We start from the raw sequence: 14424 nt of genomic DNA, 5'->3' as shown, positions 1-14424 counted from the left end.
GGAGCACCTCCAACTTCTGCCAACAAAGACAACAAAGAGAAAGTCAACACGAGCAATACACCCTTCCAACAAGGAATTCAGCATGCCAATTACTCAAAAGAGTCATCTATTGTGCTTACCTCCAGTCTTACACCCAATGAAGGCTAGGATGGGTTCGCCCGAGCTCTGACTTGAGTCATCTATTGGGCTTACCCCCGGCCTTACACCCAATAAAGGCTAGGATGGGTTTGCCCGAGCTCTGACTCAACCCCAAAGTTACCCGCACTGGCAATCAAGTTATCTATTGGGCTTACCCCCGGTCTTACACCCAATAAAGGCTAGGATGGGTTCGCCCGAGCTCTGACTCAATTCACTATTTGTATTGACAGAAAAGAAGAGACCAAAAGAGAGTCATCTATTGGGTTTACCCCCGGTCTTACACCCAATAAAGACTAGGCTGGGTTCGCCCGAGCTCTGACTCGAGTCATCTATTAGGCTTACCCCCGGTCTTACACCCAATAAAGGCTAGGACGGGTTCGCCCGAGACCTGACTCAATTCCCAAACTACTCAAGTTAGCAGAAGAAAAATATTTAAATCATTGAACGGTCTTACACCCAATAAAGGCCAAGATAGAAATCGAGTGCTGCTAAATTAAAGGAAAGAGAAGATCTCGTCGCCGGAGACATGAGCTCCCCCTCCCAAGGGGTTACTTCTTCAGGAGTCTTCACTCCATCAGTTACCTCGAATACCAACCTTTTTTGTTCACTCAGAGTCAAAGGCACGGCGAGTCGAGTAACTGGGGCTAAGGGACATGTGCCTTGCGGCCCTAGAAACAAGCTCTCTACCTTCAGGAGTAAAACCTACGAGACACGAGCTCCCCCTCCCAAGGGGTGGTAACTCCTTCGACTACCTCGAATACCAACTTTTCTTTGTTCACTCAAAGTCAAAGGCACGGCGAATCGAGTAGTCGGGGCCTTTGGCCCTAGAGACAAGTTCTCTACTCTCTCGTCCATGAGACGACCTAATCGACTACTGCGGTACTCGATTTTCGGATGGGACCAGCTCCCTATTTTTCTCGTCCATGAGACGACCTAATCGACTACTGCGGTACTCGATTTCTAGATGGGACCAGCTCCCTATTTTTCTCGTCCATGAGATGACAACCTAATCGACTACTAAGGTACTTGATTTCCGAACGGGACTAGCTCCCTATTTTTTTGTCCATGAGACGACAACTTATTCGACTACTGCGGTACTCGATTTCTGGATGGGACCAGCTCCCTATTTTTCTCATCCATGAGATGACGAACTATCCAATTACTCCGGTACTCGACCTATGGATGGGACATGCTCCCTATCTCCCAAGAGGACTTATTCTTTTCGTCTGCAAGATGACGAACTACCCGACTACTCGGGTACTCGACCTACGGATGGGACATGCTCCCTATCTCCCAAAAGGATCTCTATGTCCATGAGATGACAATTGGTCGACTACCTAAGTACTCGACTCGAGGACAGGACCAATCCCCCACCTCCAACAAAAAATTAGTCATCCAAGACCTGACAATTCATCGACTGCTATGCACTCGAAGAGAGACATTCGACTAATGCAGTACTTGAATAAATCTCACCACTCCCTACAAAGGAATTACTTGTCCACGAGACGACAAGCAAATCGACTACTACGGTACTCGAAGAAGCAAATCAAGACAGCCAATGACAAGGGGAACCAGCCGATCGGCTGTCAACTCAAAGTACTATACATTAGAATGTTAAAAGTACTACAATGGACACCCGTCCACACAAAAACCAAGAGGATATTACAACAACTGTTTAAGCCTCTGGCACTAGCTCCAGGCTATTGATAACCTTATCAGCGATGGGCTTCATCTCCGCGACATATTCAGAGAATCACTCCTCCAAACAGCCTACGGCAACCCCATCGCCAATAAAGGACAAGTTCACTAAAGGGAGAAAGGATTTAGCTAATCCTAAAGTATGGGCTAGGTAGTCCCTAGAGGTATCAGAGAAGAAGCTACTAAGTCGCTGGGGGGCTTCTCGAAGATGATCTAGCAGACTTTTACCACCAGCTTCCTCATCCTCAACCATGTCGATGACTACTTGAGCCGCCGCTCCAAGATCAGCCAGCTGCTCAGCCAGCTGCTGGGATAGCTCCCTAATCTGCTTCATATCACTGACCGTCTGCTTGTCGGCATTAGTTTTGATCTTGGTCAGTTTCTCCACAGCATCTGTGTGACGATACATAATATTGGTCAGATCAGTCACCTCATTATCCTTTCGCAACAACAAGCTCTTAAGCTCTGTCAAAGCAAGGAAAACATGAGAACAGAAGAAAACTACTCGAGGGACTCAGAAGCAAGAAGAAAATACCTTTTTTTCTCCTTGGCAGCTGCCTTGACCTTCTCCTGCAGCTTGGAGGCCTTCTCCTTTAAAGAAGAATTATCCTGCTCCAAGGTCTCCACCCGGGCCTCCAACAGCTTGACCTTCTCTGACTGCTCCTGAGAAGACCTTTCAAGAGCAGCCACCTTTTCAAGCTAAAGCGACTGGTCAGCCATCAGCTGGATATCCTCGCCAGTCCGACATAGGAACTCAGCCTGCTCCACGACTTGACTGGCCAGACTCTGCCAACAAAGCAAGATCAAGACAGAGAACTCGATAGCTCAATAAAAAGTACTCGAGTACAAAAAAGCTACTTACAACAAGAGCAGAATGACAGCCCAGAATCTCCCGGGCTACAATAGTCGACCCCTCGACTGGCTCCTCCACCTTCTACCGCGGCACATCTGGTGGGATCAGGTCAACACTGCCAGTGGCCGCATGACTCTTTGGTGGACCCTCAGCTTGCTTGTCTAAAAAGTACAATGACATTAGCGAATGCCCGACGAAGAAACCAGTCGATCGCAAACAAAAACACTCACCAGCGCTAGCAGCAGGATACTTCTTGTCCGCCTCCCCGACGGCAAGATTACCCTCCGCGCCAACTGCGGAGTCGCCCAACTGATCGCCCTCCTTCGGAGAACTAGGAGGCAGCTGGGCAATATTCTTAAGGGAATCAAAACCCCTTTCTCCGACTCATCAAACCCAAGAGCATCGGGAGTGCTACAAAAGGAAGAAGTACTCGACACCTCAATCACAATATCAAAAGATCAAATAAGAACATTCGATCAATGTACACACTGAGAGGAGTGCTTCAGAACGAATCTCTTCGCCTTGGAAAACTTCGGGACCACGGTCTGCCCCGAAGTGCTCTGCCCCCTAGCAGAGCCGCTCCCTCCTGACTCAGCCGGCGCGGCAGGAGTCGAGTCGGCAGGACTCACTATGGAGCCCACCGTCTGCCTCTTAGAAGGAGGCCTGAAAAAAAAGTTCCAGACTTCAAACAGAAGATCGAAGAACCCAGAAAAACCAAGTAGATCCTCAGCCCGACCCATCAAATCGACCTAAGGCTCGGGGGCTACTCCATATGGAGCGCGAGTACATCGCGCACCATATACCAGAGCAAATTCGGGGCTTGCGCACCTCATAGCCTCGATGCAGCCAAAGAAGCACTGGGAAGACCACACGAAGCCCTCGATGGACTCCGAGGATGGACAACCTGCCCTGGAAAGCACCTGAAGCGCCCGGCTGCGCAGACGGAAGTCGAAGAACTCTCGAAGTACCCGATGAACATCTTCAGAAGTGCTCAATGCCTGCAGAACTCGACTACGAATAGCTCGGGGGCTTGTCAGACCTGGGACAGCGGGACTGCCCATGGGCACAAAATATTCTAGAGTAGGGAGTAGTACATGGTTATGCCTTACCTCTTTTGTATCTACCCGAATAGGAGTAGAACTAGTCGACGGTCTCGGGAACTAGCCGAACCTCTCAGACTAGAATCCTAATAGAACTCGACTAGGACCTTTCATGTAACCCTGTTCCCCCAAATTATATAAGGGCGAACAGGGACCCCTCCAAAACATCGAACAATACCAGAGTAAATACAAACCATCACACAAGACATAGGGTATTACGCTCCGGCGGCTCGAACCTGTCTAAATCCTTGTGTTCCTTGCACCATTGCGTTCTGATCTCGGTGAGTACCTACTCATAACCACTCTCCTCGGGATACCCCTCGGAGAACCCGACGGTAAAACACCGACACCGCCATCCTTCCCCTAGTGTCACCCATAGCTGGCTCAGTCTTCTTCTTCTTCTCCCCCCTGTTGGGGCCACAAGACATGAACTACTTCATGAGAAAGCAGTCCTTGTATGCGTGCTTGACCGGGTAGGCATGGTTCGGGCACCCCCCCTCAAGCCTCCTATCGAAGTGGTCGGGGTGTCCACGGTGAGCGCCCATCCTCTTATGCATTTGGTGGCGGCAACAAGGGAGCGCCCAGTCCGCTCTTGTTCTTCTTCTTGCGAGAGTGGTTGAGCACGTCCTCGCTGGTGCACTCCTCCCGCCTAGCATTTCCCTTGGCGTGGTCAAATATGATATGGCAACGACCACCTCCTCGTGTGATGCGTGGCTTGGGGCGATGTTGTGGAGCGCCTTGGTGGTCCTCCAGCCCTTGCGCCCGAGCTTGTGGACCAGGGACTCATAGGTAGTCCCGAACAGGAATGCTCCAATGATGTCATCATCGGCGATGTTGGGCAGCATTTTGCACTGCTTGGAGAAGTGCCGGATGTACTCATGGAGAGTTTCCCCTTTCTTTGATCATTGGTTTTTTAGATTCCATGAGTTTTTGGGGCGCTCATACATTCCTTTGATGTTTACCACGAAGACCTCCTTGAGTTCCGACCAGTTCTGAATCTGGTCGGCTTGAAGGTGTTTGAGCCATGTCCGCACCGAGTCGGCTAGGAACAATGGAGAGTACCAGATAAAGAAGTAGTCACTATCCATGCCGTTGGCTCGGTAGGCAGCCGGTAATCCTTGAGACAGAGGGTAGGGTTCGATTCCCCGGCCTACCTCGGGATGTTGGTCAAGGGTTGATACCGCTGCGGGAATGCCGCATTGCGGATTCACGAACCAAACACCCTGGGCTGTTGTAGCGTCCCCCATGGCGAGGGTGATGGCAGCGGCTTCCCTCACCCTAGTCCTGCTCTTGCCCGCTCCTTTGGGCATCCAGGGTGAGATGTGCGTCTCAGTTGACACCAACACGACCCTTGATGGGGGCCTTGACGGGCGCTTGGCGCTCATGTAGCGCCTGGTTGATGGAGATGTTCTTGACACATTCCCAGGCTGAGGACGCTGGGATTGTCACAACATGCATCACCAAGAGGTCTTGCTCTCAGCCTACTGCAGGAACTTCACGGTCTCCAGTAGCGCTTCAAGAGCCGCCACCGCTATAGAGATGTTCTAACTTGCTCGGGCGAAGTTCGGGAGACCTCTGCAGTCCTCTTGGATTCACTGATTTACCACTTGGGCATGGGTGAGCGCTCGCCCGCCATCCCCATGGCAGCCTAGCTCGTGCTCGAGTTCGGTGCGCTCCTGGTCTAGCTGGAGCTGCGCCTTGTCAAGCTCCTTCTATCTCTCCCACGGATGCTCGCGCCGTGGGGCCGGCGGGGCATTCGCCCCCCTCCCGGTTTCATTGCCGGGGTTGATTGGGGGAGTGGCCTCCCCATCATCATCATCGCCGACATGCCCATCAGGAGTGTTCGCCATGAAACACTCACGCGAGAGGTGATGGCTCCCATTGCTGGAGTTGGAGAGATATTATCCAATTCCCCCGCGAGGAGATTGTGGAAGGATTCAAAAGACATAGTCATGCCCACAAACTTGATGTTCGTGGGCAACCAACCAGCACCACTGCATAGCCCACGCAGCACTGCGCGGGCCGAATGGAAACACTGCCATGACAAATTTTGGTGAGGATTTCTGGGGAGAGCGGTTCTCCTCCAGAGAGCTGCACCACGACGTTGGCAAAAGAGTGAAGAACACGTTGCAGATCCTCCAAGGCCGGTCGAGGGCCTAGGAAGGCACCAAGTTGGTGCTCCATGCTCTCGCAGTCGAGGCTGAGGTGCTGGTCGCTTGCAAGGGGTGTGGGCCTTCGGAGCACGCAGCTGCATGTTCTGTAGAGCCTCGTCGACGGGGTCAGTGCTGATGGTGTTGGTGGTCCAAATGGGAGCATAGATCCACTCTAGTTTGCCCTCCGTGTTGACGATGAAGTCTAGGTCGGTGAAACACACGAGTGTGCCCGAGAAGCCATCCTCCAGCGTGGCTTTCCATTCGTAGCCGGCTAAAAAACAAACGAGATGTGCAAAAGGCCCCTACCTAGTGCGCTAACTTTTGGTGATTAGAACCACCTACTAGCTAGTAAATCTTGTGCTTTGCGTGTCTGACTCAGATAGTGTGTGAAAGAAGACACACATACTGGTTCGGACGGAATGTCCCTATGTGTAGTTCATGGCAGCTCGTGTATCTTGCACTTATTTGCAGTAGAGGGTTACAAACAGGCTAGAAAGGGAGCCGAGGTCCCAAATCTATGGTGTCAAGAGTCTTTGCGTATGTGGGTGTTCTTGAACAATCGTAGTTGGGTCGAGGTCAGACGTCTACGTTCGGATGTCCACTTGCCCGTGCGAGGCGCCTCCCTTTCCCTTTTATAAGCCAAGGGAAAGGGCCGGTGTACAAGATCAAGGAGTAGAGAGAGAGAGAGAGATCGTGTGTGCGCCTCAAAGAGGAGTACGAGAAGATCTCTTGCAATCCCACTGCCACCTTCCCAGATATGGGGGCCCACCTGTTCCGCCGGTGCTGCTTCCACCGTCATGTGTGGGCCCCATTGGCTCTGTCGTCACCGCCTTTGTTCTTCGCCACCGGGTCCTCCTTGCTGCACAATCCGCCACGCAAGGCGTGCAGATGTCAGAGGCGCACGCCACCAGGTCCTCGCTGCGCGATCCATATGGGTGGCGCATGCCTCTACACTACAGCCCATCGTATCCATAGGTGTGTAGAGGCGTGCGCTCCGCTATTCTTTTGTCAGTGTGTCCCCTGCATGGTCATCCACATCCTCGTTGGTCAGTAGATATATATGGCACGAAGCCTTGAGGGCCCCACTTATGTGGACGAGTGAGCTCGAGTCCCTCAGGGGGGTCGGGCGAGGCGGAGTGCTCCTCGTGATGGTCGGGCGCAGCCAGGCCCCACCCCGCAAAGTCAGCTGGAAGCGAGCCCGTCCTCAAGGGTCGGGCGAGGCGGATTCTTTCCCCCAGGGTCGGGCGAGGCAGGCTTAGCAGCTTAATCCCCCGGACTGATCCGGACACATGGCACTTCTTCCTCTATTCTCGGGTATCCCTAATATTGATACACGACATATAGTAAAATTGGTTGTACTCACCCCTTCTTCTTCCCCGCTATCCCCCAGACCCACCGGATGAGGTGAACTTCGATCCAGACAGATCATTTTTAAAATGAAATCTCATTATGTTGGGGATTTCCATATATCTATGTATTTATCTTTCAGTCAACTACCAGTGGATATGGAGTCTCATTATGTTGGGGATTTCCATATATCTATGTATTTATCTTTCAGACCAAACAGATCATTTTTAAAATGAAGTCTACAGTTTATGTAATAACATTTGCTATGATTCACTCTTGTAATAGTCACGTGTATGAATAACTGATCCTGGTACACATGTAATCTGCATTCGGTTTTATTTATAAATAGGGTACGATAGAAGCATACAGTAACAATATAACCATTTTTTAAGCACAATACAAGCTCAAACCTTCACATACTCGCATGCAATCATACTCCTATAAGCACCTTCAAGAAATTAAACCAGCAAATTTTGAGATTGACAAAGCTACGATAAGGCTCTCGCTATCATGATCGCCTACTATCATAACACTTCTCCTGCCGGCCGACTGGCTAGCAGGGCTCAGTAGCGCCCCCTGCCTGCCGGCCGTGGTTCGATCCCCGCAGGGGACGAATTTCCTGGTGGCAGTGCAGGGGTAAAAAAATCTTCCTCGCTGTGCTCGCCGTAAGGCATGGCCCTTGTGGGCATGGGTCAGGGTTCGGGGGGTCTTTCCGCGGTCGGAGAAGCCGTGGTCGCTTCCTCTTAATGAAATACAGTGGGGCCATTTCAACCCCCTCCCCCCGGCCGTGTTTTTTTTTACTATCATAACACTTCAAACTTCACGTATTTAAGGCATTTTGTGAATATCTAAGAAAAATATACAATAGATTGGTAGTTATAGATAGACACCAGTGTAAATGCCTCATCTACTACGGTTTCCATATCTGAAGCGAGAAATATTAGCGTATTCTCATCAATCATCATCTTATGGAGGATTAAAAACTGGAGAATTGGGATCAGGGCCCGCACCTGTACCCTGCAGTAATTAGTATATGGTCTATTAGATGAGATATATATATAGATAATAACTCACAAACACGTACTTTCTCCGTCTCAAAATACAAGTCACTTTAAGATTTAAAATTTATCCCAAAAAACATGTCATCTTACCCTATTTAGAAAATGCATGTGCGTGCATGAATCAATTAGTGCCAAATATGGGTAATAAATAGGAGTTTACATAGTCATTTTACTTTCTTGTTAATTTGTCCTAGAATTTCTAGGATGACTTGTTTTTTGGGATGGAGGGAGTACCATTTTACAAAATTGTTATACAATAAAGGCATTATGGAACGTGTCGAGCACATCTTGAGATGATTTGCAATGGCAAATTGTAAACCCGACACCCGAGAAACAATATATTTAATTTGTATACGTAAAGAAAACATAATCACATAAAAAACAAGCAGAAGTACTAACTAGTTAATTAATTAATTAATTAATGTGGCAAGTGCACCGTTGTTCAGATCATGTACTTTTCCAATTTAGCTTCTGACACTATAAAAAATGAGGGGTGCCTCAATTTTTCTTTAGGGGCGGTCCAAAAGATAATCCGTTGCTACAAATGGATCAGAGCAGCATTATTGTAGAAATTCATCCGCCCGTAAAAATATATTTTTAGAAACAGATGGTGGCATCGCCCGTGCCTAGAAATGGCCACTATTTTTTGGACGGATAATGCCATTACCCGTTCCTAGAAATCAATTTCTAGGAACGGGACATGCCGTCACCCGCATTTCTAAGAATGGGTGACTGCATGACCCATTCTTAGAAATCAATTTCTAGGGATGGACTCGTTACCCGGCCTGCAAATAGCTATTTATAGGAGCGAAAGCAGGAGCGGGTACCACATTTGCTCCTACAAATTGTGTTTTATCAGTCTCTAAAAATTATTTTTGTAGTTATGTGATGATGACATTTATGTTGTGGTTTCTTATTGATAAAAGGAGGAGCACACTACTACAAAAACTGATTCACCGAGGCACTTTGAAAAGGCCTCGGAGGCAAGCACGTTAAAAAACCGTCTCGGTTAATGCCTGCGATTAACCGAGGCAGTCATTTTTTATTAACCGAGGCAGCGAATGAGCGGCGGGGAGGCGGATCCGGACGCGAGGAGGGGCGGCGGCCCGGCGGCGTGAGCACGAGGAGGATGGATCCAGCCTTGGGGCTCCCGGTCGGGGCTCGCGGATCCGGCCTCGGGGGGGGGGGGGGGGGGGGATCCCGACGGAGCGGAGGAACGGCAGCGGTGGCGGCGGCCTCGCCGTGGATGGGCTCGGCGGGCCTGTCCACAGGTTTTTTTTTGTTTTTTCTATTTGATTAACCGAGGCTGGCAAGCAACCACCTCGGGAAATGTGTTATTTACTGTGACGGTACGTCGGAGGCAGTTGCCCGAAATGCGTCGGTTAAGTTTTTTTGCCCGCCTCGGTTAATGTTTTTTTTGTAGTAGTGGCAGCCACTTGGCACACTCGCAAAACCCATAGGGACTCAAATTTCACATCTTTCCTAATATAATGGACCCAAAATGGTCGGCCTATCGTGGCCCGCGGTCAATCAAATACATGAAAACTTGGTAACTAGAAATGAGTTCCTATTTGTGTGAAATATAAACGCTTGAATATATACATGCATCCCTATAAATTAAAGGCGTGCACATAGACACCTCGTTATACTTTTTGTGCCATCTGTGAGAAGGATAGATAGTGCGTACTTAGAGTACTTAGAGTGGGTTATTAGTGTTTCCTTTATGTAAATTGTAAACACATGTTATCCACTAGCAAACCAATAATGGTTTTAAAAAGGTAACAGAGTTATACATAGAGGGTTTCTGTGGCAGTTCACCAAACTTGCAAGTAGAAAATACATGGGGTGTATGAGTGAAATCGTTGGCCGGGGATGCACAAAGATAACTTGTATCTACGGAATTTGTAGTCTGTACATACCAGCGAATTTCGTGGACTGTACACAGATATATGTTATCTAGCGAACCCAATGGTTTATTAGGAAAAAATGTGAAAGAGTTGCATATTGTGAGTTTTTGACAGTTCGCGAACTTGCAAAGCAGAATATATATACATGGGGTGCAAACGTTAACGTTGTTTTACCATGCAAGGATAACTCAAATCTACGGAATTCGTAGTATGTGCATACCGGGGGATTATGACGACCATGCTGGCCGGCCGACAGTTGGAGACAAATTAGCATCAGCGCTGTTACGATGGCAGCAAGTTGTAGCAGATGATGATACATCCGGTGGCTTCTGGGTGGAAAAGACACCATCCTATCTTAACTCTCCTGAAGTATTGGGAGTGCTTTTGTTTGTTTGTAAATGTACATGCTCGATCTCTAAGCAGCTATACCCATCCTCTCTCTATATATAAGCACTCCTACCATGTGTTGCACGTATCCCTCCATTCACACGGTAACGCTGCCGACTAACATTGTGGCCTCACAAGGTGACAAAACATGAAAACGCATCACCTAAGTCATGTAATCACACTGCTGGCTAATTTTGACACGGTGTACTTGTGACTGCGCGTGACGACTCGAGTCCACGCCTAAGAGACCGACGACCCGAGAGTTCATGATATGCGTTAGAGTTGAACTTTCGTCGTCGTCAAGGCCAAAAAGTCTCAGAGCACCCACACGTTTTATCTGCTACTATACGCTTCGCAGACAATGCACTGCTGCTCAGCCATGCTTGTCGTGTGGACGAACAATATGGACAAAGCTTCCCCGGATACTAAAGAACAAGACAGCTACCAAATTTCTCGCCAAAGCCGGCCGAAAGTTTTCGCAGCATCTGCTTATTTTTTTTTCATTCTAAATTCTTGCCTCCAATAACATGGTGCGCGTTGTTGTCAAGATGCCCCCACACGATGGTGGGAATCGATCTTTAGCCTACTTTAGCTACCATTCACTTTCTATATATAGAGGTAAGAGCAGGTTAATTTTTCATATGAAATCGTCTGGCCTATTTTCATTCCTCTAGATTCCTTTTGAGTACTGAAGACCATCAGGACTAAGACTAATCAAGTAGTTGGGAAATAGATTCTAACTAATTGGGTTTGATCTTTATCACCTCAATTTTGCTTATGAACATGACAACATATGCTATGCAAACCACATTCGTATGCAAACTATGAAAACTCCAATCTGGACCACCGGATCAAGATCCAAGGGGGGCGCAGGGGGAGTGGGAGGAGAGATTTGCAAAAGTGTGATTATCTGATCCAAGGGTGGGCGGTTAATTGTAAAATTACCCCCCTCTCATGCCCCTTGGATCTTGATCCGGTGGTCCTGATTGGAGTTTTCATAGTTTGCATACGAAGATGGATTGCATAGCATACATTGCCTATGAACATGGTCGTTGTTGTTGAGTTGTGTCCCATAAGCAAATAATTCGGATGAAATAAACAAGTGAGGTTATTAAGGCTAATGACAGGTGAAACCAGATACAAATTTTTTTAAAATATGGAAAGTTCCGGTCTTGATCATTCACACGCGAATGACTACAGCCAACAAGAATCAATACAGCACGAGAATCAAACCAGAATCATGCTTTGCAGGCTGTCGATTTAGTTACAGTGCAAAGATTCGATAGGGCCAAAATCCCTGTTTTCCAAATATTTGCCTCGAACACTCTCTCTGCATCATCATGGGAGCTGCTCCAGGCATGGGCGAGGTTGACCGTCCAACGCTATATATACCCTTGGCCCGCCAAAAATGGTGTAGGTGATGTGTCCTTAAAATGTTTTAGATGGTTCGTCAGTTTTTAATTATTTAAGGCGCCTCCATTGTCTCGGAGATTTTGCTCTGCAAAATCTGCAACAGGTTGATGGACCCACCACTTAAGAAAAACCGCATATCTTAGTCCATGCGTCAGGTCTTGCACTTGCCCGTGGGCCAGCACCCTGCTCGTCTCCGTGTTCTTGCTGTGTACATCCAATCTTTTATTCATCTCGGTTCGACGCTTCTGCAGACTGCAATTTCTATTCTGACACACAAATGTCGACGGCCACTATGTACTCTGTTCGATTTTCTTGATCCATTTCGCGCACAGTGTGGGTGTTCACTTCACTGTATTTAATATAGAGCTATATTACAAGCTCTCTCTAATACACATACTCTATGTGTGAAACCAAAAATATGGTCGTTGGTCTTGGTGGGGTGTCGGCTCAACGCGAATAACTTTATTTATGGATTAAATTAATTCGACTATATAGATTTCCAATTCCCTTTCATCTCCTATGGGGAAATGGTTTACAGGTAGAGAAGGAGGGGTCCAAAGGGGTGGTAGAATACTTCAACTATATAAGCTCACTCACACCTGCAAAATTAAGGCAAACACGACTCATCGTCTCACAAAGTTCATAAGCTCCCTGCCATTTCATCCATGTCTTCACATGCTATATGCATCATGTTCTCCTTACACATCATCTTAATCCTCCTCTCCGGTGCATGCAAAGCAGCTGCTGCGCCAAATATAAACCAGACCACCGATACTGAAGACCAAGAGGCCCTTCTCTGCATCAAGTCCCACCTATCAACGTCAAAGCCCGCCGGTGCCCTGACCACATGGGGCAATAGCTCACTACACTTCTGCCGCTGGCAAGGTGTCGTGTGCCGCTACCGGTGGCGACACGGCCTGATGGCTCCCCGGGTTACCACCTTGCGCTTGGAGGAAGAAGGCCTCGCCGGCAAGATCCCGCCTTGCATCTCCAATCTCACCAATCTGGAACACATCCACCTTCCAGTCAATGAGCTTAGCGGATCAGTGCCACCAGAGCTGGGCCAGCTTCGCAGGCTCGTGTACGTCAACCTCAGCTTCAACGCCCTCAGCAGCATGATCCCTGCTGAGCTTGCATCGTGCTCTCGGCTCTCGCCTCCAAATCTTCGCCATGAGGAAAAACAATCTTGAAGGAGGTATCTCTTCTTTCCTTCTCAATAGCTCACTGATCCAGAAGATTGATCTTCACACGAACAATCTTTCCGGACCAATTCCTCCCTTGCTAATGAACTCCTATGCCAGCTTAGAGTTTCTGGCTCTGACCGAAAATAGCTTATCCGGTGAGATACCTTCATCATTGGGGAACCTCTCCTCGCTTGCGGTCCTGATTGCAGCGGAGAACCAGTTGACAGGAGGTATCCCAGCAAGTTTAGCGAGGTTATCGAACATACATCTTCTCGACCTCACATACAACAATCTCTCTGGGACCGTACCCAGCTCCATCTATAACCTGTCGTTGTTAACTTCTCTAGGCATAGCAGGGAATGGTCTTGTAGGAACTTTACCTTCTAACATGGGCAACACACTCCCGAACATTGAGAATCTAGTAATGTCTGAGAATAATTTTCAGGGAGGGATCCCTCGATCACTAGCAAATGCGACAAATCTTGTAGTTATCCACCTAGCTCAGAACTCCTTCAGTGGAGTTATTCCTTCTTTTGGATCCCTACCCAATTTGCAGAAGCTGATGCTGTTCCAGAACCACTGGCTTGAAGCCGGGGACCGGATGTTCCTCTCTTCGTTGATGAATTGTACACAGCTTACTATTCTGACTTTGGATGGGAACGACATACAAGGAGATTTGCCAAGCTTAGTAACTAACTTATCAAGAAGTCTAGAATACTTAGTCCTTGGGTCAAACCACATAACAGGGACAATACCAGCAGGTATTGGAGATTTTTTTTATTTTTAATCTTTTTTTAAGAATATTTTAAGTTTAACCCGTATTGGTTTTTATTTGCAAGGCGTAGCCCGTTTGGTCGCGCCAGCCCTCATGGCGCGACAGATAGCCTCTGTCGCGCCAGTGCATGTGGCGCGACAGTGTGGCCACGCTGGCGGCCCGAGCCAGCGCTGCGCTGCGACGGCGATGACGTGGCCCTCCCTGTCGCGCCACATGCACTGACGCAACAAGCCTGTCGCGCCATGAGGGCTGGCGCGACAAGGCCAATGTCCTGGGCCGCCGGCCCTTCTCCCCCACCCTCCCTTTCCTTCCCTCGCTCCACCCCGACCACAGCCCGTCCAGGGTCGCCGCCGGCCGCCGCCACCCCCCTAGATCCCCCCCCCCCAAAATCGGATTTTTTGAGGGGAA

At 48.7% G+C, this 14424-nt stretch overlaps 1 protein-coding gene and 2 long non-coding RNA genes across 4 annotated transcripts in view; 1 reads left to right on the top strand and 2 right to left on the bottom strand.

Annotated features, from left to right (window-relative positions):
• Window positions 1-1800: 1800 nt before the first annotated feature.
• LOC120699389 lies at window positions 1801-8025 on the bottom strand. Its single transcript, XR_005685386.1, has 4 exons — window positions 3179-8025; window positions 2920-3100; window positions 2699-2850; window positions 1801-2622 (listed from the first exon to the last, which is right to left on the bottom strand). It is a non-coding gene; the product is annotated as an uncharacterized LOC120699389 (long non-coding RNA).
• Window positions 8026-8079: 54 nt separating this feature from the next.
• On the bottom strand, window positions 8080-10941 carry LOC120699388. The gene is made up of 2 exons (XR_005685385.1): window positions 10478-10941; window positions 8080-8306 (listed from the first exon to the last, which is right to left on the bottom strand). It is a non-coding gene; the product is annotated as an uncharacterized LOC120699388 (long non-coding RNA).
• A 1550-nt stretch (window positions 10942-12491) lies between these two features.
• Window positions 12492-14424, top strand: part of LOC120699385 (probable LRR receptor-like serine/threonine-protein kinase At3g47570) — a 94783-nt gene continuing 92850 nt past the window's right edge. Inside the window, exon 1 of one of the 2 annotated variants that reach the window (XM_039983361.1) lies at window positions 12492-14002. In XM_039983361.1, coding sequence (XP_039839295.1) covers window positions 13228-14002 — 775 coding nt within the window. In that variant the 5' untranslated portion in view covers window positions 12492-13227. The remainder of the gene's footprint in view (window positions 14003-14424) is intronic. The other variant, XM_039983360.1, reaches the window with a different exon arrangement.

Source organism: Panicum virgatum, chromosome 3K (genome assembly GCF_016808335.1).
Source record: "Panicum virgatum strain AP13 chromosome 3K, P.virgatum_v5, whole genome shotgun sequence".
NCBI lineage: Eukaryota > Viridiplantae > Streptophyta > Magnoliopsida > Poales > Poaceae > Panicum > Panicum virgatum.
Note: the sequence above shows the minus strand (reverse complement) of the source record. Positions and strands in the feature narration are given on the sequence as shown.